The 26,169-nt window shown below is 32.5% G+C and overlaps 3 protein-coding genes and 1 pseudogene across 5 annotated transcripts; all 4 read right to left on the bottom strand.

Annotated features, from left to right (window-relative positions):
• Positions 1-6,424: 6,424 nt before the first annotated feature.
• Positions 6,425-7,434, bottom strand: LOC120175657 (annotated as a pseudogene).
• A 2,192-nt stretch (positions 7,435-9,626) lies between these two features.
• LOC120175352 (peptidyl-prolyl cis-trans isomerase FKBP12-like) lies at positions 9,627-11,134 on the bottom strand. Its single transcript, XM_039181986.1, has 4 exons — positions 11,125-11,134; positions 10,964-11,024; positions 9,986-10,038; positions 9,627-9,815 (listed from the first exon to the last, which is right to left on the bottom strand). Exons 3-4 carry the CDS (start codon positions 10,013-10,015, stop codon positions 9,714-9,716), a joined length of 132 nt encoding a protein of 43 aa, XP_039037917.1. The 5' UTR covers positions 10,016-10,038; positions 10,964-11,024; positions 11,125-11,134; the 3' UTR covers positions 9,627-9,713.
• Positions 11,135-15,604: 4,470 nt separating this feature from the next.
• LOC120175513 lies at positions 15,605-16,858 on the bottom strand. The gene has a single exon (XM_039182126.1). It carries the CDS (start codon positions 16,856-16,858, stop codon positions 15,605-15,607), a length of 1,254 nt encoding a protein of 417 aa, XP_039038057.1.
• Positions 16,859-22,462: 5,604 nt separating this feature from the next.
• On the bottom strand, positions 22,463-24,850 carry LOC120175445 (beta carbonic anhydrase 5, chloroplastic-like). Of its 3 annotated transcripts, none has more exons than XM_039182073.1 (9): positions 24,554-24,850; positions 24,380-24,450; positions 23,735-23,887; positions 23,603-23,651; positions 23,406-23,519; positions 23,246-23,299; positions 23,054-23,136; positions 22,844-22,949; positions 22,463-22,748 (listed from the first exon to the last, which is right to left on the bottom strand). In XM_039182073.1, the coding sequence occupies exons 1-9, from the start codon at positions 24,608-24,610 to the stop codon at positions 22,548-22,550; spliced, it is 888 nt and encodes a 295-aa protein (XP_039038004.1). In that variant the 5' UTR covers positions 24,611-24,850; the 3' UTR covers positions 22,463-22,547. The 3 variants fall into 3 exon arrangements, with proteins under 3 accessions (XP_039038004.1, XP_039038005.1, XP_039038006.1); XM_039182074.1 differs by having other exon boundaries at positions 22,844-22,946; XM_039182075.1 differs by having other exon boundaries at positions 24,380-24,447.
• Between the last annotated feature and the right edge of the window lie 1,319 nt (positions 24,851-26,169).

The raw sequence follows: 26,169 nt of genomic DNA, 5'->3' as shown, positions 1-26,169 counted from the left end.
ATTTTTTAGGGTATATTACTGGGAATGTCATTACCTCCCTTTCCTTAGGTATTGTTGGATTACCGGCGATTTGGACTAAAATGTCCTTAAATTTTTTCCCCCAAAAATATCATTCTTCTGTCATTGAATAATAAAAATTCTACGAATGTTAAATTATAAATTTATCCTTAAACTATTTTAGATTTACAAAAAAAAATCTATAATTAAAATTTTATATAAAGTTCAGGAGTTAAAATAAAATTTTACTCTTTCATAATAAAATTTTATCCTCTCATTAAACCTTTTTATATTTTTAATTTTGTAAAAAAATTATATGAATTTAAATTTTTTAAAGAAAATATATAAATATTTTTCAACTTGTTAAAAAATAAATATATAATAAGGATAATTTGGTCAAATATAAATTCTAATAATATTTTATTCCTTTAACCAAACACGGTTATCTTACATTTCTGCTAAATCAACCAAACACAAAATACAACATTCTCAGTAATCATATTCTCTAATAATCTTATATTTCGTAAACCAAACGTATAAAGAGTAATGAGTAGAGGGGGGCATGATCCCGCATCGGATAATGACTGTGGGACATTTTAGGGTATTGTCCACCCTGGATTCAATCATCTATTGCAATTACCTCTTTTTGCACACCACCAACCATCATTTTTCTAATTTCATTATAATCCCCATGCATTAAACCTCTAACCAACGAATATAATTAAATTTAATTTTGATCATTAGTACTTTTAAGCTTTTTAAGATCACGATTTATCTCCTTTAGTTTAAGAAAGAGAATTATTAATTATGATAATCGAAGATAATGATCTAAATATGTTAAGTTTTTAACGGTATGGTATTAAAATGAAACAAAAAACTAAATGTTAGGCATAGTTCTAAAAAATGGAAAGTTTATGTATTAAAATATAAACCAAAACTGATAGTTTTATGAATGATAAAACTAGGGCACTAAACAAGCTGAGTCAAGCTCGACTCGAAAACTCAAAAATAGAGATCGACTCGGCTCGAAAACTCACGAGCCTAAATTTTTCAAGCTCTACTTGAACTCGAAACCATGAATTGAAGCTCGTAAAAGCTCAAAAAAAACTTGAAATAAAAGAAATTATTAAATTTAACTCGATTGAAGCTCAAATTCAACTTGAACCTAAATCTTAAATACATGAAAACCTTATGCTGCACTTTTTTTAAATATCAACACATAAGTGTTAATATCATTAATAATTTATTTTTTTAAAATATTAATATATTATATTTTTGAGTTGCTCTTATTGAGTCGCTTGTGAGTTTTTCGAGTCGAATATCAAGTGGCTCGTTTTAGCTCATTAAAAACCCGAATCAAGCTCGAGTCGAGTATTTATCGAGTTTTGACCAAATCAATCTCGAGTAACTCACAATCTATCTCTTCTCATTTACATTCTCAAATAAAAAACCATTATGTTTCTTGCCTTATTGCTTATAGTGGAGGGAACAAACATTGCATTTCACAACAATGCTTCTATTTGTTTATTCATAAATATATGTATTCATACTACTATAACGTCTGCCCTTTATGAAGCACTACAAAAAGAAATAGTCCTCCAAAATAAAATTCTAAAAATAAAGGGGTGGATGTGATAATAATAAAATAATAAAAAAGAATGAACCAAATGTCTTCAATAATTAGTATTTTAATTGAAATAATTAAGAGTGTTGAAGCTTTGAATCAATCACTTGGCTTTGCTTTTATAAAAGTACCCATGCTCTAAAAGCTTCTTTATTTGTTCGTTTCTTTACAAAAAAGTTCATTAGATTTGGTATGGCAATACTTATGTCATAACATGTACATACTTTTCTTTTTTTAATTCAAATTTATCATATTTAAGATACAATAAATATGCACAAATCACGTGGTCTCCGTGATAAAGGAATTCTTGTTATTCCTTAAAGATCCGGGTTTGAGCACTATATATGTCAGGGGTGTAAGTGTTCAATACCGAAAGGTTCAAAGTTGTACTTAAACATATATTGCCTTATACATACCTCAAATTAATAATATATATGTATAGTAAATATAAACATTTTTATATAAACAAATGTATTTTTTAAAATTAAGGGTAAATAACATAAATGATCCCTGATTATAGTGTATTGATTTATTAAGTCTCTTAACTATTAAAAATTATAAAATGGTCATTCGACTATCGCGTGTTGTTTGGTTGAGTCCCTCGACTATTAAAAGTTACAAAATGATTATCTGATTGTTCATTATGTTATAAACTCGTATGTCTCCGTTAAAAAAATAATGATATTCTAAGTTGAACGTTAACCTGTTGAATCTGATATGATATAATCTGATCCCAGAATCTCAAACGAGTATCATACCTCAGATATCATGTTAAGGTCTAGCTTAGACAACTACCAACTTTTAATGGGAAATGATGTGTTTGGAACATAGCAAATAGTCTGGTGACCATTCTGTAACTTTTAATAGTCGATGGACTTAACAAAGTAACACTCCATAGTCGAAGGACTATTTTGTAACTTTCAATAATTGAGAGACTTAATAAAGTAATATCATATAACTAGGGGACCATTTGTCTAGTTTACCCAAAATTTAATTTAATAAATAATTATTGGCGAAATGGAAAATAGTTTGCATTTAAATTTGGAGTAAATTATCTCAAGTATCACTAAACTTTAAATTTATATCATTTTTATCATTGAATTGTAAATTATTTCAGTTTTAGTATCAAATTTTAGTTTTTAATTTAACGTAATCACATGCCTTTTAAATTTGAAATGACGTGTGGCATGGATAAATTTTTTTTGTTTTTGTTTTGTGACGACGTAAATATTATTTAATTCTTATTTAAATCACATAGGATTCATTTAATTTAATTTATTATATTTGTATGTAATATAAAAAGTAATTTATCTTATTTACCAGTAAATAACTTATTCCAAAGATATTACCACCGTCGTTAATTTTTATTGTCTTTTGATAATAATGAAGTTTGTGTTTTTTTTAATTCTATTTACAATACATAAAACAATTAATTTAATATTAATCGTACTAAAAAGTTTATTAATTAATTGAGTTATAAATCAATTACCTATGATATAAACTTAATAATAAATTAGTAAAGTACACAAATGGCCCCTCGACTATAGGATGTTGCTTTGTTGAGTCCCCCGATTTTTAAAACTTATAAAATAGTCCCCTAACTATAGGATATTATTTTGTTGATCCCTCGACTATTAAAAGTTACAAAGTTGTCACGTGACTAATCATTATGTTCTAAATTCATCCTTTTATGTTAAAAAAAATTGATGAGAATTTGAGCTGGATGTTATTCTGTTGTCTGAGATATGATAAAACTTGATCCAAAAATCTCAAACGACTATCATATCTCAGAAAATAAATTAACATCCAACTCAAATAGTTTTCATTTTTAACAGAAAAGGTCGAGTTTGAAATATAATAAATAGTCGGGTGACATTTTGTAACTTTTAATATTCGAATGACTCAACAAAATAATACCCTAATCGGGGGACCATTTGTGTATTTTACCCTAATAAAATAAATGGAAGTCTACAAATTAAACTTTATTGGTGGTGCTGTCGTTGCTCATGCCACCGCTAATTGTGGCGTTGAAGGAGATTTTCAGAATTCAGAGCATAGTCCCCAAATTCGATTGGTACATTTTATATTATTTTTCATTAAAGAAAATAATGGAATCCGTTCCATCGACCAGGGATGGTAGTATGACTCGAATCCGACGGGGAAATTCGAAATCCGGTCAAGTTCGGGTCGGATCGGGTTGAATGATATCGGATTCGGGTTTGGGGATTTTTTCGGGTCGGGTTCGGGTTCGGGGAAAGGCATCCCCGCCCCGCCCCGATTATATATATATAATATTTTATATTTTTATATTAATTGTATATATAATATTTTATATTTTTTATATTAATTATATATAAAATATTTTCGGGTTCGGGTTTGGGTATAATATTTTGGGTCGGGTTCGGGGACGGGGCAAAAAAAATCTCCGACGAGAAGCCCCGATAAAAAATCCGTCGAGGATCGGGTCGGGGTCGGGGATGAGGATTTATTTCGGGGACGGGGCGAGCAAAACCCGCCCCGAACCCGACCCGTTGCCATTCCTACCATCGACCACAATGAGTTCTCCTGCATATTTTTCAGACTATTTTTAATATATTCATCCTATCATATTTTATGTTTATATGATATTTTTAATTATTATAAAATCGTTTTTGAAATTAATATGAAACAACTTATTTAAGTGGTAAAAAGATAGGCAAAAATCAAGTGGTCTTTGTAGTAAAGGAATTGTTGTTATTCTTTGAGGATATGAGTTCGAGCACCTTAGATGACAGAAGTGTAAGCGTTTAATGTAAAAAATATGAGAGTTACCTTTGGACATATATTATCTTGTATTTACCACATATTAATAAAAAAATGGTAAAAATATGATTTTTATCTCTAGAGGTTTTAGATTTGAGCATCATAAACTGTAAAGATGTTTGAGTTTTCATTATCAAATGATTGTGAATTTTAAAACATATATTATCTTATAATCACTCTATATAAATAAATAAAATCGTTTATAGAATCATCTTTTATCGATAAATTTAGGGTCAAATATACAAATTGTCCTCTGATTAGTGGGTGTTGCTTTGTTAAGTCTTCTAACTATTAAAAATTATAAAATAATCATTCGATTATAGGACGCTATTTGTTGAGTTACATAATTATCACTCGATTATTCGTATGTTATAAACTCGTTATTTTTCATTAAAAAATTAACGATCGTCTGGACTAGATATTAACATACTGATTGAGATATAATAAAATCATATTTTAATATCTACTGACATAACCATTGATTTAAGCACTGACTCGACGACATAATACAAACGTGGAGTCGATCTAGAAAATATCAGTATTTTGTTGTCACTTTTCCAAGAGAGAAATCAAATCTGAAGTTTCAACCACTCTTTAATCTAACACTAATGGACAGACCCATTCCAATCTAAATCCAATAAAATACATCAATCAAAGCCCAAGATTCTCCTTGTTAAAAGTCCTATCAAGAAGTTGATTATTGATTTAATGGTAGAGTAAATATTTAGTATTTAAATTAGGGGTGTTTACAGTTGGTTAATTGTATCATTTAGTCTAAATGGTCGGTTAACCGTTATAATTGTTATTAAATTTTGTTAATCATAATCTAATCATTAATAAATGGTTAACCGTCATTAACGGTTCGATTATAGGGTAACTTATGATTAACCTATTGTAATTTTTTTTCGAACATACATATCACAACTTAAAATTTTCAAATTTTCATAAAATTTACGATGATGGAAACATATATATTTGTAAAAATCTTATTTATAGATTTATTTTATTTTATAAATATATATTATATATATTATGGGGTATATTCATTTTTTTACAGTTTAAAATATTGTGTGTATATTTATATTTTGTAATTCGAAATCATATATAATTCTGACTGCCGGAGGTCTTCTACGGAAGCTGCTCTCAACCTGGCATTGGGGGCAGCCTACTATCCTACCTCCCCCTCACCCCATTACATACGGGAATAGGGTCAGCTAATTTAGGAATTGCCCATCTAGCTCAATTGATAGAGCGCAAGGCTCTTAACCTTGTGGTCGTGGGATCGAGTCTCACTGAGGGCAATTTATAACGGAGGTCTTTCACGGAAGTTGCTCTCAACCTGACGTTGGGGGCAACCTACTACCCTACCTCCCCTTATCCCATTACATATAGGAATAGGGTCAACTAATTTAATTTATATTTTGATTTTATTTTTAATTATATTCTATAAAAAATATAATTAATTAATTATAATTTATTAACGGTTAATCGATGTTTAACCATTTATTAAGATTCATTAACTGTAACTGTAACTGTAACCGTTAATCTATATTTTTAGCGGTTCAATTATTGAAATCGTTTAATATTAACAGTTAGTTTAATTAACCTATAAAATTTAGTGATTACATCGATTAATAATTATGGTTAACGACAATGAATTAATTTGAACAACCTTAATCAAAATTATTACTTTTATTTTATTTAATATTTAAATTAATTTTTTAAAGTTTAACGGTGATGTTGATATGTCATTTATAAAATAATGTCCAACAGTTTTTTGTTAATTATTTAACAATTGAGTACCAAATTAAAATATAAACTAAACATTAAGTATGATTTAAAAAAATAAATTTAAATATCAAAATAAAATAAAAGTAATAGTTTAGATACTAAATGTGCCCTTAATGGAAGTAAATCGCAGATACAAGGGTGTTTCTTGTATGTTTATCCACAAAAAGGATTAAAATGAATACATTAATTAATTTCAAAACCTATTTGTAATTGTAAAATGAAGTTCGTTAATTTACTCATCCATCAAAAATCCTAGAGTAGCTTCCTCACTTACTCCAATGTCACAAAGAGCACCACCGTGAACGGCCCTTGCCTTGAGATCGTCGGGATGAACCCTTAATACAATGCCATTGGCCCCTCCTCTCTCACCGTCTTCAACGCACAATCTATAGCACCTGAGTACGGCGGCTCCGCCCCAGGCGCCACCTTCATGTTCATCACCCTCGTCTTTAACACGTCAATGGGGTTCGAAGCCACAGCCGCCACGAACCCCGCCGAGAAGCTGGCGGTCACGTGGGTTCCGATTCCATCACCCATCACTCCTTCACCTGATCGTACGTCGCGAGTTGCGATGCCGTGACGATCATCGCACGGTTCACCGTGAGCGCCGAGCCCACCCACAAGCCGCCAACGCCTTCTTGTTTCGTCATCTGACCCAATGCGTCAATCACGCTCTTGTAATTGCGTTGTTGATCGATAGGGAGACGCCCATCAGCTTGCATTCGTACCATCGCTACGTCGGCCGGGTTTCCGACTACGGCGCCGATGCCACCGGCGATAAGTCCACCAACTATCTTGCTCGTAAGTGGCAAATTCCCAGCTTCTTTGTCGGTCCATTTTTTTTAAGAATATCGTAGAGTCCATACGGGTGGTGGAATACAAAGTTTGGCGGAGTATGGTGGCGGAGACGCCCGAGAAAAGCGCGGCAACACCCTCCGATTGGATTATACGGACACCGATGGAAACGGGACCAACACGAGGCTGCGAAACAGCTTGCGAGATCGACACATTCCCGACGGCGGCGGAGTTCAAGGCGAGTGCCGGACGGTAAGCTTGAAGAGAGGGATTAGGGAGATGGGATTCACCTTGAAGTTGCATACGGACCTTGATGAGGTCCAGTGGATGAGTTGAAGCGCCGGCGACGATCGATGCAATTCCTCCCTCCACGAAACCTTTAAGACCCATTATTCTATTTCGATGACCGAAAAGAATTAGGTTTTGTTCTTGCGAAAGCGCGGGAAAAACTGGGAATTGAAGAGAGAAAATTTATTGTGTGGTGAAAGAAGTGAAGGGAAAGTCTAGATTTATATGCGATGAGAGGTGATGAAGACGACAAAGAGAGGAATGTGAGGGAAAGCTTCTTCATGTTCGATTATTGAATGTTTGACGAAGTGAGTTTTCGACTCACTATCTTGACTGTCTCGGCTCAGTATTTATGAGTTATGACCATCGTTTTTTGAGTACTAAAGCTAGGGATGGGCATGGGTCGGGTTGGGTCGGGTTTTGGGTCCACCCGAAAAAAAGGGTATCTCCACCCGTGACCCGACCCGATGAAATTTGAGTTTTCACCTGATTTGACCCGACCCGATGGATAGTTCAAAAAACCCGTTTCGACCCGACCCGACCTGATTTAATTTTTTATTTATTAAAAACCAACCCGACCCGACCCGATTTTTTTATTTAATAAAAAACCAATTCGGCTAGCATAATCAATTTACCTTCAATATATTTATTACTAGTGTTCTTGTCAATGAAGCTTGAAGCAGTCAATTTTAAATAAAAAATGACTTGCAATCAGAAGTTCTGAGAACATAATTCATCTATAATAATGCGTAACAACAAATATTTAACAAACCATGTAGTTACATAAATTAAAGAAAAAGTACCAAAAGACATACATTTAATTTAACAATCCTGGATGGCATTTTCCTTACTACCAGATCATGTTCGGGTAGGTAAAGGGACATTAGGGAAAGTGAAAAAAAATAATAAAAAATTAATAATTATTCATTAACTGTTCAGGTCGGGTCGGGTAGGATTATTTTAACCCCCAACCCGACTCCGACCCGACTCTGAAAATTTCAATGTAAAACCCAACCCGACCCGAACCCGATTTTTTTTTAAAAAAAACCGACACAATCGGATCGAGTCAGGTCGGAACCCGTCGGGTTCGGGTTTCATGCCATCCCTAACTAAAGCACCGTGTTGTTGACTTTGCCTTTAAGCTCCCTTTTGCTCTTCTTTTTTCAATTGTGGGTAGCTAAGAGCCCAATGGCCCATATGCTTTTTAGTGTTTGATTGGTCAGTTCGGTTAATTGACCGAACCAAAACTACCCGAAATTATTTCCATTTTAATCGTTAATCAAATTAAAATTTATAAATTTAAATTTTTTAACGAATTAAACAAATTCGGCTTAATATGATCAATTAACTAAATTAATCAAAATTTATATGAATTATAAATTATATATTTAACATTTCAAGTTAATTTGATCAATAAATTCGATCGATTAATCCAATTAAAATAGAAATTTAGACACCTTTAAGGCTAACTAATATATAAGTAATAGGATAATGTACACAGAATGTCCCGACTATATGTTGATGTTTTATTGAGTTTATTAACTATTAATAGTTACAAAATAATCCCTTAATTATAAGATATTATTTTATTAAATCTGACTATTAAAAGTTACAAAATAATCGTTCGACTATTTAATATGTTATAAACTTGTCATTTTTTGTTACAAAATTGATTGTAGTTTGTGATGAATGTTAATATGTTATCAATTTTTTAACGAAAAAGGATAGTTTGGAATATACTAAATACTCTGATGACCATTTTGTATCTTTTAATAATCGGGAGACTAAACAAAGCAACATTCTATAATCAATGAGTCATTTTGTAACTTTTTAATAATCGATAAACTCAACAAACCATCACCCTATAGTCAAAAGACTTATTTGTGTACTTTACCCTATATAATATATATTATATTAATCATTTCGATTAATTTGGCTAATTTGATTAATTAACCAATTTCATTAACCTAAGTTTAAGAAAGTCATTAACCTTTAACCAACCGAACCAAAAATTAAGTGAAACTTTTTTAGTTCAATCAGTTAATTTCAATCTTAACTGAAGTATGAACACCCCTAGTAGGAAGAGGACGAAAAAAAGATCGTCGATTTTAATATCTATTCCAAAGATCGTATATTCAATTGAGTCAAATAAAATTATTTTTTTTGAATTGGATAAGCTATTAAATCTTAAAATTCTAAATTGAATTTCGAGTTTAATCGAATAACTTGAAATAAAAAAATTGATTTTTTCGAGTCGAACGTAATTTTGCTAACCGTTATTCGTTTTGTTGACTATTTCAATCTATTATTATTTCTTAAAATTTTAAATCGACTCGAAAATACTCATCGTCCGTTCATGGCAGGTAAATTATTCGGGATGCATATTATCTCTCAATAGTCACCAAAAGCCTACCACTCACTGTGCGCGTAGGACTTCGATCTCGAAATCGAGAACCGAGTTCGTCTGTATTCCCCATGCCGGAAATCCACCAGCACCATACGCATAGTCTGGCGAGCACTGCAAACATGAAAACAATCCATAAGAAAGAATGCTGGGATGAACTAAAAATGATTTTCTCCTCGGTGAATCAAGGGAGACGACACGAGTGTAGATAAAAACATCGATAGAAAGATCATGGCATCGGTTTTAGTAGAACTAAGTAAACTCAGAATGCAGTAGAACAGTACCAGAAGACGAGCTACTTCTCCCACTTGCATTCCCACCACACCCTCGTCCCATCCTACAAAAGTTTGAGCATACCATTTAGTTCTCCCAAATGAGGTATTAGGTACAGCACAATGAGTGGAAAGTACGTACACACAGAAAATAAGTCAGATTCAGAGTATTCACACACTCAAGTTTCAAAAAGCATCAAATATTTTTTCTTCTTTTACCATTTTCTCAATCGATATTGAACTCGACCTACATATATATTATAATCTTGTCGTAATTAACATCTTCCTTTACACGATTTCAATACGAGACCACCACCTCTAAAAGATGAAACAGGTATACAGCCAAGCTATAAAGGGGAGTGTCTCTCCTCATATTAATTACACGTCTTGATGAAGTAAAAAAATCATGAAATTTCCTCAATCTCAACGGTCAATGAGGTCGATGTCAACAAGAACCTCAATCTCAAAGGTCAATGAAGTCGATGTGAACAAAAAAAAAAATACTGCACTTGGCTCTAACAGAACTGAAGAGGTAAGCATATTCTACACAACATTGTACTTTCTCTTAACATTGAGAAACAATTGGAGTTTAGCTTTATACTATTTTTTGGGTACAACTCACACACCCCTGGCAGGAGAATGTCATTGCCGCAACGCTCACCTTGAACATCCACAGCCAATAGGCCATGCTGAATAAGAATGAGATTCAAATACCAGCATAGAGAAAAGATTGTACAAGATTCAAATCATGGCAACCAAAATATCGGGTGAAAAGCAATTCGACAAAAGCCACGGTGTGACAGAAGAAGATCATAAAACTTTTACCAGATCACAACCATTATTCAAATTCGAAATTACCGTAGATCAAACTTGCACACCAAACTCAAACCAATGCATTCACATTAATTAATCAAGATACCCCAAAAAATAAGCTTTCTACATTGGGGGGGGGGAACCATCAAAATCAAGAACAACGCAATTAAGATTCACCTTTTATAACAGAGCCCGTCCCAATTTGAAAAGAGAAAGGTTCTGTCCAGGATCCTTTGTGCCAAAAAAGGACACAAACAGAGAAAACAATTAGTAATTCAATACTAAGAAAAATCTATAAGAAAACCCAATTCTTCATTCTGGTGGAAATCATTACTCACCTCCTGAACTTCTCAGACAATTTCCCATTTTTCCCTGCACCAAAAACAGTAAGAACAATACAATTCGTATCATCAAACACAGCCCCGAAAAGTGCATCTTTTACATTAAATTATGGCGTTTAGGAAAAACCCATTCGATTGAAGAAATTCAAAAAGAAAGACAAACAGGGTTTTTCTTTTCAGGCAGAGTGGCTAGCTTGAAATAAATATAAAAATAATGAAGAAAGGCGATAGAGAGAGAGAGAGAGAGAGAGAGAAACCGTAGCCGGTGCAATGAACGGTGACGGTCTGACCGGGGGTGGGTTTGGGACCGGTTCCGGGCCTGATGACTTGCTTCTCTACTCCCATTTTCAAGCTTTGATGATCGACTGGATTTCCTTAGGTTATTGTTTCTGTTGTCGGCTGCGGTTTACTATTGTTAATAAATATGTGCAAATTCGGGTACTCGATTTTCGGATATCGGAATTTTTGGGTCGACGATTTTTCGGTTCGTGTTTTGACCCAGATGTTATGGGTATTCGGTAATTGGGTACTCGAATTTTACGAGTACCCGGTAATCAGGTATCCGATATCTGGTTTTTAATTTTTTATTTTTAAATTATTAATTTAAAAAAATATATACACAAATTTAAATGTTTGAAATTTCGAATTACATACTCTAATATCTGAACATAAAATTTAAAAGTTCAAAATACAAAATATAATAATCCATAATATAAATAATTCATTATATTTTATATAATTATATATAAAATAAATAAAAATAAAAAAAACTAACCAGGTACCCGAAAAAACTAGATTTTGTGACCCGGGCCCGACCCGGGAAATGTCGGGCCGGGTACTAGACCCGGCCGGGTAATTTTTTTTAGAAAATTACTCGATTTTTTTAGATCCGGGTCGACGGGTCGGGTCAACCGGGTCAGGTAATTTTACACACCCCTAAAATACAGTCCATATGATCCACAGGTTTTCGGCTTCTAAACCCAATACTATATATATATATATATCATCAAGTACATTAGTTGTAAATAAATTATTGTTATTTGTTGAATTTTACGTTCGAACATTAAGAATGTCAAGGTTATAATAAATTTATTATTAACGTTATTAAATTGTAACAAACTGATCATTAATATTATTGATTTATATACGACAGAAAGATGATATATGTTTGTATAACTTTTTTTATAACATTTGACTATGTGAGATCATTTCGATCGACTCTCATCTCTCTCTCCTTCTTCTTCTTCTTCTTCAACTTACCGTTCTTTTATTTTTCTTCTTCTTTCAAACATATCATTCAAGCCTAAGTTCAATCCAGTTGAAGTAAATATTGTGTCTGATGCTCTACTGGAGATGTTCATTAAGATTTTTCTCTCTATTCTATTATAGTATTGTACTCGTTTTCACTATTTCTTAAATAATATATGATTTGTTTGAGATTTAGAAAAGATGGGTTTGGAGAAAGAAAAGAACCGAGTAGAAGAAGGAGAATAAGAGGAAGAAGTGAAGGTTGATCAAAATGGTCTCACGTGATCAAATGATGTAAATAAAGGTAGACTAATGTGTCATATAAGCATTCAATCACCTAATTTAACAGTTATTAATGTTAAATGATCAATTTGTTACAATTCAATAATGTTATTGGTTAAATTGTTACAAATTAATAATATTCATGATTACTTTGTTATTTTGAAACTTAAGTGGGAAAAACGAAAACTTATTCAAACATTAAAGATCATTTGGTGATTAATCTTCTATTATATGCAAAAGCTTGATATTTGTCTGAGTGCAAAATCAGGTCATCAATCGAAAACATTTAAATTATTTTAAAATTTATTAAATTATCTCATTGATTAAATAATACTTGTTGTTCATAAATGTTTTTATTCGAGCACCAAAAATTGCAACAGAGATGATTGAGTATTCATTGCAAAATCATTGAAAATATTTATAACATATATTTTTTTATAATCACTTTAACTTAATAATAATAATAAAAAATTTAAAAGATAAGATCGGACCTCCCGTATCCCTCGCGGTCCATCCATCCATCAATGATTGAGAGTGAAATCATATGATCTCGATCAATACTCAGGCTCTTAGATATGGGTTTTGCAACTGTGTTTTTGTGTAAACAACTCCGGTAGATTTCTGTACGAAACTGAGTGGCATGGATTCTGTAGAAAGGGTAGTCGACGAAATGCCTGAAAGAAATGGCCCGAGAGAAATTTATTTGATTTTATGGCCGTGGAGCTCTGGTTTCCGATGAGATGCCGAAGAAAATCGTTAGATCTTGGGAATTTGATTCTTCCAGGGTATGAAAGGAGGGGGAATTGGAACAAACGCTTTCATTTTCTCAACTTATGCATGAGAAAAACTTTACTTATCAGAATATCTTGATTAACGGTTATCGTTAAACATGAAAAGATAGCATCGTCTTAGAGATGTTTCTGACATGATGCATCAAAGAAACCGTTAACGTCACGATGACGTGATAGATAGCTATTAATATAGTTATCTCATTAAAATAACGTCATTTTGATCTAACTACTAACAATTTAAAGGTCTAATAATATAATTGAAACAAAAATCAAAGTTCAATGTTATAATTGATAAAATTAAAAATATGATGATATAAATGATACATCACCTAAAAAGTGTATATGGTATACCTTAAAATAACGAGGATTAATGTCTAGATTTATGTTTAAATTAAAATAAAGTGTAAAAGTTAAAAGGTTAGATTTATTATTATGTCAATTTTATTAAATGTATATCATTCTATGTACCAACAATCATTTAATTTAGTCGGATGAGACACTAGATCCCTTAAGTAAGGTCACAGGACCGGGGCTAGGACGTTGGAAGTCCTGTGCAAATTCTTAAAAAGAGACCCTTAGTAAAATTGCAAAGCTTGAATGCAGTATATATAGAAGATTGGTGATATTACTAACTCAAATCCTAACGGTGTGGGATAGGGAGATCATGAAGATGAGCTCATTTCTTGTAAAGTGGAGTTAGACCCAAAAAAATGAGAATTTTATTGTAATAAATCTAATTTTTTTGGGCCCTTGCTATTCAAAGGCCTTGTTCGGTCCACATGTGTGCTGCCTCTAGCCCCGCCTCTGTAAGGTCAGAGATGTGAATCCTAGCGATTGCGAATGAAGCAAACTGGGTTGGGAGGGTATCCCTTGCCTCTGTAGTACCCGATCCAGATTAGTTGATCAATAGATTGATTATCGGTGGTTATTCTAAAACAAAAAAAAAGTTTTTAACATATATTACATTTTAATCCATCAAATATGATTTCTCTTAAAAATAATGCTAACAACAATTAATTAACGTTAAATCAGATTTAACTTTTCCACTTAACTTAAAAAAGTTGATTTCATTCACGTATCCCCGACATAATCCATGAAACATGCCATACAATAATGTTTGTTATAAAATATTATTATAAGTGATTCATATTTTAATAGCTAAACTACAAATTTCATCTTTTGAATAAAATTAAATTCTGTTAGCCAATTTTGATCATATATCTATTCTGATAATTAAACTTTAGATGTTTTCGATTTAATCATTTAATTTTGATGTTATTTTGACTTTTACCATTCCATCATTAATTATTTAACGATATTATGAAGTTATGTGATATAAGATAAAATTAAAGAGTTTTAAAATTATATAAAAATGATTAAAAAATAAAAAATGAGGTGAACTACACGTCAGTAGAAAACAACCCACGTCAACAAAAAAAAACCACGTTATCATATTATTTTAGATTTAACACCCAATTGATACGATGGGAACAATTTAAATGTCGAGTGATCAAATGGAAAACTTTTGAACTTTAGTGACCAAAACAAAAATATGATCAAAGTGATGAAAAAGCATAATTTGCCCTATTTTAATATAATAAATTAAATATAGATTTATCGTTACAATAATTTTTATCCCATGCTATTGGAAGATTACTTAAATCATTTCACCCTAATCATTATTCTCATGAAAACAAAGATGGTAAATTATACGTTTAGTATCTCAAATATTAGTTTTAGCCGTTCAAAAGTTAAAGTTAAATTTTGATTTTTTTTTAAAGTTTAAGTATTAAAATGAACTAAAATTGATAATTTAAGTACTAAACGAATTAAATTTTTAACAACGATTATTAAAATGAAATAAAAATTAAATATTAAATATTATTTTAAAAGATTAAAAAATTAAGTAATAAAACAAATCAAAACTGATAATTTAAATATTAAATGTATAGTTCACCGAACAATAAACATAAAAAACAAACAATCATCATCAAACAGCTGCAAAATAAAGAGATAAACTGGTTTTATTTAAGGGAAAATCACATGCAAATCCCTGCATAAAGATTAATTATTAATATTACACATTAACACAACAAGATGCAGATTTTGTAGCAAATGAGCTTTGCCAATGGCTTCCATTGTTAAGCAATTCTCATTCATTCCCACCATTGATGAACTGCAACTCCTTCATCCCTAAGCTTACCATACAGAGCTAAGCATTCCCAATAAGCCCTTTTGCTCTTCTTCCTCTTATGATTCTTCCTATTCTTCTTGTTCCTCGCTTGATCTTGCCATTGATTTCTGCACTCGAAGAACAATTCATCCACCAGACCGATCACTTTCCTCTCTATCATCTTCTCCACGACTTTGGCTTCAGCTTTCATCACCACGTAATCTTCTTCACCTACATTCTTTGTCAACCAATCCGGAACGTCGATCCGGTCGCTCACCGTTTCGGAACCGTAAACCTCAAATTCTTGGTTCCTTTTGGGGTAGTTCTTCTCAAACCATTTCATTGCGATGTTGTTCTTGTCGTCGTCATTGTTGGATCCGACATCGATGAATACTCTACGAGGGTAATGTTCGAGGGAATCGCCTAACAAATCGGGGAGGAAGTTGATTTTCTTTGAGTATGCAGCTCTTTTTCTTGGTGGCTCATATAAAGCATCCTCTAAACCTCTCAATGCTGCCTTCTTAGCCTCCATTGTCATGTCACAAAGCTTTCTTTTCGTTGAAGAATCGAAGAAATGGTTCTTGGGACCAAGTTTCTTCATCGCAACGATGGTGGAACGGAATTTCTTAAGATAAATGATTCTATAATCAGATTGCTTTTGATACCCCGTCGAGATGTCATCGCCCAATTGCATTGCAACAATGCCACCAGTTTTCACTAATTGATCCACAAACTCGGAGTCGATCGACCCCGAAACGAAAACGAAATCGAACCCTTCCTTCGGTAAGGAGCTTTGCGAACTGAAATCGGGTTCGAACACAACATTGATCCCATCATTGTTCATAAACATGGAACCCTCATCATCCTCCTCCTCCTCATCAACATCGAACCCTTCTATTGCAGAGTTCAATACGAGAGCTTTCTGTCCTTTTTTGACAAGACCCTCGTCGGCAAAATCTCGCCAGAGCAAGTTCCAGTACTCCAAGCTGAAGGAACCGGAGCTCCGATGAAGCTCCGCCGCTGCTGAAGCCGAAGGTCCTTTTAAAAACGACCTAATGCAAGGGAATGTTATTATCACCGTCGCTAAAAACAACGAACGCGACAGAACAAGCAAGAACCTCGGATCCGGAAGCTTAATAACCAAAAGGGTGTCCGGATTCAACGAAATCCTCGGACTTTGCGAGTAATTGAGCTGATTATAGCTGTGGGGATTCGGTCGAGGCGGCCGACCAGCCATCTCCGTCGTCGAATAACCGGATCTGCGTCTGAAAACAAACCCAAAATCGCTTAAATTTCCCTAAATTCAGCCGAATTAGGATAAAGGGTACCTCTCGATGGCAAAATTTTCTGGGAAAAAATCCCCCGAGAAAAAAATTCGCGGAAAATTACAGAAACAGAGAGAAAATCTTAACAACAGCTTAGCAGAAAGGAAGATCTTTTCTAGCGAGTGCAAAACCTAGCGGCAGTGTGATTTCCACCCAATAGTGAAACACGTGTGGATCGGGCTCTGCAACAGAGGGAAAGCAATGACCTAAACCTCTCAATCTCCATTGTCGTCTCCACTTCTCGAAAAAACCCCCTCTTTTTGGACGCTTTCTTCTTCGTTTAGGGGAGAAGAGTGAAGGTCCAGAAGAACCCAGATTCAGGTTTTGGCAACATGGATTATGAATCAAAAGAAAACGTGAGAAAAGCAAAGTATTGGAGAAGATGAAGAAGATAGAGGAGAGAGTGATGAGAAGGAAGAGGGCTTCTTTTGTCGGCTATATAAGAGGGCAAAGGTAAAGATTACAAGTAAAGAAGATGGTTCGTTCAAATATGGGTTTGATGAGCTGTGAGATTTGCAACCGATCTGTTATCGTCTCCTTAATTTGTCTAATGGTTGAAGGTCGTTTGCCACACTAGGGGTGTAATATTCTACTCGAAAATTTTGAAATAAATCTCGATTCGATTCGAAAACTTTGAAATGAAGCTCGATTCGATCCGAAAACTCGTGAGTTTAAAATTTTCAAGCTCGACTCCAACTCGAAATCCTGAAATGAAGCTCGTGAGCAGCTCGAAAAGGCTCGAAATGAAAAAAAAATCTTAAACTTAACTCGATTGAAGCCTCAAACTCAAACTCGAACATGAACATTAAATACATAAAAATCTTACTATATTTTAAAAAAAATCAATACATAAACTAATAATTTATTTTTAAAAAAATAAAATCTTAATATATTATATTTTTGAGCTGCTCACGAGTTTTTTCGAGTCGAATATCGAGTAGCTCGTTTCGGCTCGTTAAGAACTCAAGTCGAGCTCGAGTCGAGTCTATTCGATCCAAGTATTTATCGAGCCTTAATCGAATCGATCTCGAGTAACTCACGATTTATCTCGTCTCGTTTACAACCCTATGTCACACCACTTTTACACGAGTTCGGGTTAACTATTTGTACATATAATTAATTTTAAGATAAATTATCCGTTTAGTATTTAAACTTTCGGTTTTAGTCTGTTTTAGTACCTAAACTTTTAATTTTTCAAAACAATACCTAAAGTTTAGTTTTTGTTTTATTTTAGTACCCTATGTTAAAAACTTTAGTTTTTTGTTTCATTTTAGTATCCCGTTCAAAATTCAACGTTAAGTTTTGAAAAAAAATAAAAGTTTAGGTACTAAAATGGACAAAAACTGATAGTTTAAGTACTAAACATGTTGCGTTTTTAACGACGGGTACTAAAATGAAATGAAAATTAACGTTTGATATAATTTTTTAAAAATTGAAAGTTTAGATAATAAAACGGACTAAAACTGATTTTTAGGTTGCACAATTTACACTTAATTTTAAAAGTAAATTAAACGGATAATTACTAAATTTGGAACGTTTTTATTTTATTAATTGAACATTAAAAATCTATATTATAGTCACAAATTTTAATTTATTTTTACAATAGTCATTATCATTAAGAAAAATTACACTGACACGGTAAATTTTTTGAAAAAACTTTTAACTTGTTTTCTAACAAATTGGTCATCCCCATTGGTGTTGTCCTTGTCATTCATCGGTGCTGTCCTTGTCATTAATAGGTGTTTCTGGACCGAAAAGACCAGTGAATTATTTTGGGTAAATTACACATTTAGTACTTTAATTTTCAATTTTAATTCATTTTGGTATTTAAACTTTTAATTTTTTTCAAAATCATACTTAAAGTTCAGTTTTCAAAATCATAATTTAGGTATTAAATGCGTTAAGTTTTTAACGGCGAGTACTAAAGTGAAACAAAAACTAAACATTAGGTATATTTTAAAAAGTAAAAGTTTAGATACTAAAATAGACCAAAACTGATAGTTTATATACTAAATGTATAGTTTATCCAACTATTTTCCTTTTTTTTCTTTGATTTAGTTCAAATTCATCACAAAACCTACCAATCTCAATCAAAATTGAAAAAAATATATTAAAATTATTAAAATTTTAATTTATTTTTATTATGATAATTTTTGTTAGTTATCGTTAAGAAAAATTGATGTGACATGTTAAACAAACCCTAAAAAGAACTCTAACTTGTTTCTTCCAAATTAATAGGGCCCGTTCCTCCTTTCGTTGTTGTTTCTCCTATCGTTCATTGGTTTCTCTAGATGAAAAGATCACTTAACTATTTTTCTTCTTATATTTCTTTCCTTCGGTTCGAACTCATTGGAAAAACTTTCGTTTTCCTCAGATCTCAATTGGAACTGAAATCTAAATATTTTTGATCTATCAATGTTAAACATTGGACCAGTTTGAAATCGAACTATGTTAATCTTATAACCAAACAGAGCATTTCTATCATTAAGAATGACTGAAATCTATTTTGTTCATCGAAAACTCATTAATGTCAATTTGAAAAAGAAAATAAAAGATTAGAAATTTTAACATGTCATGTCAACTTTTTTTAATGATATCAAACGACAATAATTATAACAAAAGGGAATTAAAAAGTTCAGTAAATATAATATAAGTTCTAAAAGTTTAGTGATCAAAGTTAGAAATTTCCAAAAGTGAAAGTTCTAAACACTATGATTTTAATTGAAATTTAGGGTAAACTACACATTTAGTACTTAAATTATCATTTTTGATCCACTTTAGTACTTAAACTTTTAATTTTTTCATAACTATACCTAACATTCAATTTTTGTTTCATTTTAGTACCTATCGTTAAAACTTAATGCGTTTAGTACATAAACTATCAATTTCAGTCCATTTTAGTACCTAAACTTTCAATTTTTTTAAAAAACTTAACGTTAAATTTTGAACGGGATAATTAAAATGAAACAAAAACTAAACTTTAGGTAAGATTTTGAAAAATTACAAGTTTAAGTATTAAAATATATCAAAACTAATAGTTTAAGTACTAAACATGTAATTTACTCTAGCATTTAAAAGTATATACTTTATTGTATATGTAAAATATAAAGAGAAAACACAATAAATTAAGACAACAAACCTCCTCGCTTGAAATAACTTCAAGTTCTAAACAAAACAAGCACTCTCTCTCACACACACACACAAGAACCATTCTCAATGACACATTAACCATAATACACACAATACTATGAACCAATACAGCACAAACATCTTCAAGGGCTAGAAGGAGCCGGCGGTGGAGACAAGAACGGAACCGAAGGAAAGCTCGGAAACGGCGGTAAAGCGAACCTCGGTGCAGTCGGCAGAAAGTTCGGCAAGCTCGGAAGCGGAGGAAGAACAGTCGCGGGATTAGGCAGAGTCGGAAGCGTCGGCTGCGGCAGATTCGGGATTGCAGGCAACGGTGGTAGCGTTGGCATCGGCTGTAGTTGCTGGAGATGCCGAGCTTCCAGGCTACCGTCGATGGCTGAGAAGGACAGTGCGACGAGGAAAGCTAGAATGAAAACGCTGGAACCGGTCATTTTTGACGTAAACGAGAAGGGTTGAAGAATCAGATGAAGTGAAGATTAAAGATTTGTTTTTGGTTTGCATTGAGGAAAATTAATGTTGTTTGTTTGTCTCTTAATTGAACCATTCAACGTTGAATGATGGACCGTTCAACATTTCACACGCTTGTTTCGCACCGACACCTCTGAATGATTTAGTGATGACTAATTCAACAAAATAGTGTTGAATGATTCAACACAGAAGTATATTCTGAATGATTCAAAACCATTATCAAACAGCATGTCACATTCAGAGCTAATTCATACAGAGCTCTGAATCATTCAACATTTGAATCATTTAGCGCTTAATCATTATGAAGTAAACAAATAGCCCCTTAGTGTTGTTTTATGGGTATTTATAGCCTGATTTTAAGTTGTTTTTTTTAAAAATTATAATTAATGCTTCTTATGTTACAATTTTTTATATTTATCGTTAAAAAATCGTTAGGTGACATATGTCACGTTCAAATTTAAAAAAATATTTTTAAATAATAATTTTTAAAAATAAAATAAAAATATAAACGTGACACATGTCACTTAACGGCTTTTTAATAATGATGATCTAAAAGTATAACGAAAAAACATTAAATACCTATTTTGAACAAAAAAAAATTAACACCAAAACGCGAGTTTAAAATATAGGTTGGATAATTATTTTTGTATTAAACCTTTTATGATTTAATTCGAACAAATATTTAAAATTAAATTGAAAAATAAACTAATAAAATTTATTTGATCTAATATAAAAGCACACAAGTTGTTATTGGGTTGATAAACGTCACCTCTTGTAATTGTAATTCAATGGATTCAAAACATCTAACTCTAATTCTTACCCAATTTTAACACTCGCAATTACCGCTTAAAGCATTGGTCGATATAACATGTAAAGCTTAAATTAATTTGAGGACTTGATTTATAATTAAACTCATTAATTTGTTGACCACTTGTTAGTTGTTTTTGGTTTGAGACGACATCACCTGAAGTCATTCAACGGAATTCGGACATCTAACTCCTGCTTCATCTAATTGGTCGGTTATCCAATGTTAGTTACTAAAAGCCACCTTTGAAGCTATGATATCACTGTGTTTCTTACCCACTTGCAAGTACTACTTTTGAGCATTGAGTTTTTTTTTTCATTTTCGATTTCTAAGAATTTATCTTAATTAATTCGGATTATGGATGGTCAAAATATATAAATTCGATGGGTTTCAATCCAACCCGACCTATAGAGATTTCTTTTGAAATTTTTGGGTTCGGAGTAGGGCGGTGCGGGTTTTATAATAGGTATGATCAGTCAGGGCGAGGCAGGGTCAGGTTTTATAATATATATATTTTTTATAATGTTAAAATATATTTTTTAATTATTAAAAATATAATAAATTATTATAAAATATATTATTTTATTTATTTAAAAAATAATAAATTATTAAAAATCATACCTAACGTTTAATTTTCATTTCATTTTAATACCTCACCGTTAAAAACTTAACTCGTTTAATATTTTTATCTGGTTTAGACTTAAACTTTTAATTTTTTCAAACTTAACATTAAATCCTGAAGGTGGTAATAAAATGAAACAAAACCTAAAGTTTTTATAAGAGGGTACTAAAATGAAACAAAAACTTATTTTTACGTATGATTTTGATTTTTTTTTTTTGAAAGTTTAAGTACTAAAAAGGCCAAAACTGATAGTTAGATACTAAACTCGTAATTTACCCAATATTTTTTCGCATAAATCCAAAGCCCATCTTCACCCTTTAAAGTAGAGACAAAACGGTTGAAAGCAACATAATGAACTTTATAAATGTATAATTAAATATCATATTGTTTCCAAATGAAATAAGATTACAACATACAAACATATTATTACAACTAACTAGTTATTCCTTGACATACAAGGAATAAACATTATTAGCTAACGTGGACCATTACGAATCAAGTAAGTTCCTCAGAGAAAGCAAAAGCAAACAATTAAAACATAAGATTGATCGATAAAGTTTCAGCACCAAAACGACCGGTCCTTCACTACGGCTCTGTTTTTACCATCGGTAATGCTTCCCTTGTAATCCAATGTCCACTTCTCGAAAGTACAGTCGACGAAGTCGTAGTATCCGCCGTGTAGAGAAAGCACCCCTTTCTTCACCTTTTCTTCTATCCATGGATAAGTAAGCAGGTTCAGCAGTGAGTTGTTGATTGATGCCTGAACAAAAACAAGAATATAATCGAATCCCGAAGCGGAATACAGTATACTCGTGTTGGACGAAACACGATCAACCTAAAAGAGAGTAAGAATACCTTCTCACAGTGTGTGCATTGCTGGTCGAAATCGAGGTTCGAAGCACTGGCCTTAGTGCTTAGCTTTGCATTCTTTCCAACGATAACCCAACTTCGGATAAAGCTACTGAAACATGTGAGTTTATCTAAGTAAGCTATGCATCGTATTTGAAGATGTTAATGGTAGATTAGATTGCTACAATAAATGGTGTTTTCCCCCCCGAACTAAACCTTGAATCTGCTTCGTCTTGCAGGCTCATGAGGGCTCGAATGCCGCTACAGCAGCTATGACCAACGATTAAAATGTTTTCAACCTGCAAAAGTGATAGCATTAGAAGTCATTGTACTTCCAGAGGTGGCATAACACGGCAATGTAAAGATTAAAAATCGGTAAAAATGGGGCACGGGGAGAGACCAACTTACCTCGAGCGTATTCACGGCAAACTCCAATGCAGCATTAGTTTCTGATGGTCCACTCTGCGCAAAACAGAAAAGGAATGAAAGATGAAAAGAGAATTTACAATATCGATTCCCAAGTGCAGATACCGTAGAACCGAAAAGCAAAACAATTCAATGTGTATACCTCAAATGTGGGCACCATATTCGCAACATTGCGAACTGTGAAGGCTTCTCCTGGTTCGAATCCCAGGATGTTTGAAGGGCATACCCTTGAATCTGCACAAGCAATCACCATAAACTGTTCTAGAAAGGGTTAGCAAATAACATGGGTCATAGCAAATATCAACTACAATGAATCACTGGAGAAAAAAACATCATTACTTTAGGAGCTTGACCCTTGGAGAGTGCTTGATAGTGTTCCGAATTTTCCCTGCACAAACATAAAATCCGATCAACGGACATTCCACTTGTAATTCAAAGCTAAAACAACTCGGTCGAGATTTTGCAGCTTACATATACTTCTGGCTTTTGAAACTAAGGAACCTATTTTTCAATTCATCGAACAAATCACATCCACTTTCCATTTCCACTAAGCTCTCCGGTTTGTCACACCGAGTTAGTGCCGGAGGCTCTGCCGAGGCCTTCAATCTCACACCTGTGTTGCTCCTACAAATGTCCGGGGAAAGACATTTGTGGCAGCACAAAATAGATTTATCAGTCAAACCGAATCGACAAGAAACAATACCGGCATACCGCAGGTGAGTTAGAAACAAAATCGGAAATCAGCTTATCTCTTAAGAGTCAATCCAGAAACTTGCATTGTAGTCGTAATCTTAAATTTGTATAACTTCTCCTATAACAAATCATCAAACAATACGAAAATCAGAGCTCGAACCAACTAACACGAGATCGAATCCTGGACTAATTTAACTTCCTTACATGAACGAATAACATACAATTGGGGAAATCATTTCAGTCCATTCAGATCCACAACCTTAATCCCCAATCCCTAATTCAGTTCTTAACTTATCAACAATTCAACACCATGCCTATGAACATAGAACAAGCTTAAGCGCATTCGGAGCTATAAATCTCCGAGAAACCACAACAAATCTGGGATTTTGAACAATGGGGGGATCGATCAAAACAATCCCTAACCTGAAAGAAGCCAGGAATCTGAACTGGGTCGGTTGAATCTCCCCACTTTGGACCCTGGAATCAAAGATCTGCTAACAAAGAAAGTAAACCCGGATTCAGGAACATGCACATTCAGCATTTAAACGATTCAAGAGAGGGAAAAGGGTGATAATGGGTGAGGGTGAAGAAAATTACCTTCGGTGAACTTGATAAAGGGTGTTTCGAAAGAGGGGTAGGTGCAAGAGCTGCCATTGAAATCAGATGGATCTTAAAAAAAAGCTAAAGAAAAATATAAGAGAATAATGGAGAGTGCTTTGGTGATGAAAAAGAAATTAAGGAATTAAAGGAAGAAACAGTGAAAAATTAGTAGAGAGTCATTCAAAGAATATTGACAGCAACGAGGAAAAAGCTTGAAAAAAAATGAAAAGGGAAATGGTTATGTTGGTTGGTTGGTTGGATCCAACTGTCCTAACCTCCAAGAAAGACGGAGAAAACTATGTGAAAGTAAATAAAGTTGTAATAAATATGAAAGAATAAAAAGTAATGGAAAGCATGGCTTTTTAGATCCTCGCCAAAGACATTTATTTATTAAAATATTATTCATATATTTCTTTATTCTCTCGATTTTAGGATTTTATCTTTACTAATTCAGACTGATTCAGGTTGCACACCTGATTTTGGTAAGTGAGTCTCTCCGCAGAAATTTTACGCATACACAAAGATTCGAACTCGAGATATGCTTAAACGATATCAAGTTGCTTACCACTTGAACCAACATGTTAGTATTAGGGGTGTTCAAAAAAACCCAAAACCGTTAACTATAATCGTTAACCAGTATAATCGTTATATTTAATAGGTTAATTAACTGAACCGTTAATATTAAACGGTTTTGGTTAACCGAAACGCTAAAAAGAATGGTTAACAGATAAGGTTACAGTTATAAAATTTGATAAATTGTTAACTAATGATTAATCGGTAATAAATTAAATTTATAATTATATTTCTAATTTATTATATTTTTACATAAGTAACTTGATATAAGTTTCTACTCTTTATAATTTAATATATATTTAATAAAATTTATATAAAAATAACTTAATATATATTATTTATTATTTATTTATGTTTATTATTAGATATTAAGATATTGAGCGATGTATATACTTACACTAGTGTAAGTATGTGTTAAATGTTATATTTTTTATTTTATTTACTTACACCGATGTAAGTATGTGTTAAGTGTTATATTATTTTATTTTATTCACTTACACGGGTATAGTATGTCTTATGTGTTACACTTGTTTATTTTATTCATTTACACGGTTACACCGATGTAAGTTAAGTGCTACATTTTTTTTAGTATGAATTATGAAAAAAAATGACAAAAAATTATAATAGGTTAACTGTAGGTTAACCTGTAACCGAACCGTTAATAATAGTTAATCGTTAGTGGTTAACCATTTCATAATGTTTAGGTTACGGTTAGAAAAATCTCATAACCGTTTTAACGGTTAACCGATCGTTTAGGATAAACGATACGATTAACCGTCCATGAACAATCCTAGTTGGTATTCATATTTAATTTATTGATCGATGGATTTATTAAACAACTTCAGTGATAAAATAAAGTTAATTGCATCATATGTTTTACTCTCAATTATAACCTTCATTTTAAATTTGTTCTTAAACTTTTGAATATTCTATTTTCATCTTCAAACTATGACTTTCATTCTAAATTAGTCTTTAAACTTTTGAACATTTTAATTTTATCCCTAAACTATGACCCTCTTTCTAAATTAGGCCCTAAACTT

The sequence above is a fragment of the Hibiscus syriacus genome, unplaced genomic scaffold (genome assembly GCF_006381635.1).
Source record: "Hibiscus syriacus cultivar Baekdansim isolate YM2019G1 unplaced genomic scaffold, ASM638163v2 tig00112206_pilon, whole genome shotgun sequence".
In the NCBI taxonomy this organism is placed as follows: domain Eukaryota; kingdom Viridiplantae; phylum Streptophyta; class Magnoliopsida; order Malvales; family Malvaceae; genus Hibiscus; species Hibiscus syriacus.
This window is presented reverse-complemented; position numbering and strand designations above follow the sequence as displayed.

Excerpts from the sequence above, each read along its gene's own strand:
- LOC120175513 (XM_039182126.1), bottom strand. The coding sequence starts at position 16,858 with ATGGCTGGTCGGCCGCCTCGACCGAATCCCCACAGCTATAATCAGCTC.
- LOC120175352 (XM_039181986.1), bottom strand. The coding sequence starts at position 10,015 with ATGCAAGTGGGAGAAGTAGCTCGTCTTCTG. Across the intron at positions 9,816-9,985 it reads GAGAAGTAGCTCGTCTTCTG|TGCTCGCCAGACTATGCGTA; the intron begins GTACTGTTCTAC and ends TCATGTTTGCAG.
- LOC120175445 (XM_039182073.1), bottom strand. The coding sequence starts at position 24,610 with ATGGCAGCTCTTGCACCTACCCCTCTTTCGAAACACCCTTTATCAAGT. Across the intron at positions 23,652-23,734 it reads TTCAAAAGCCAGAAGTATAT|GGAAAATTCGGAACACTATC; the intron begins GTAAGCTGCAAA and ends ATGTTTGTGCAG. Across the intron at positions 22,749-22,843 it reads AATGCACACACTGTGAGAAG|GCATCAATCAACAACTCACT; the intron begins GTATTCTTACTC and ends GTTTTTGTTCAG.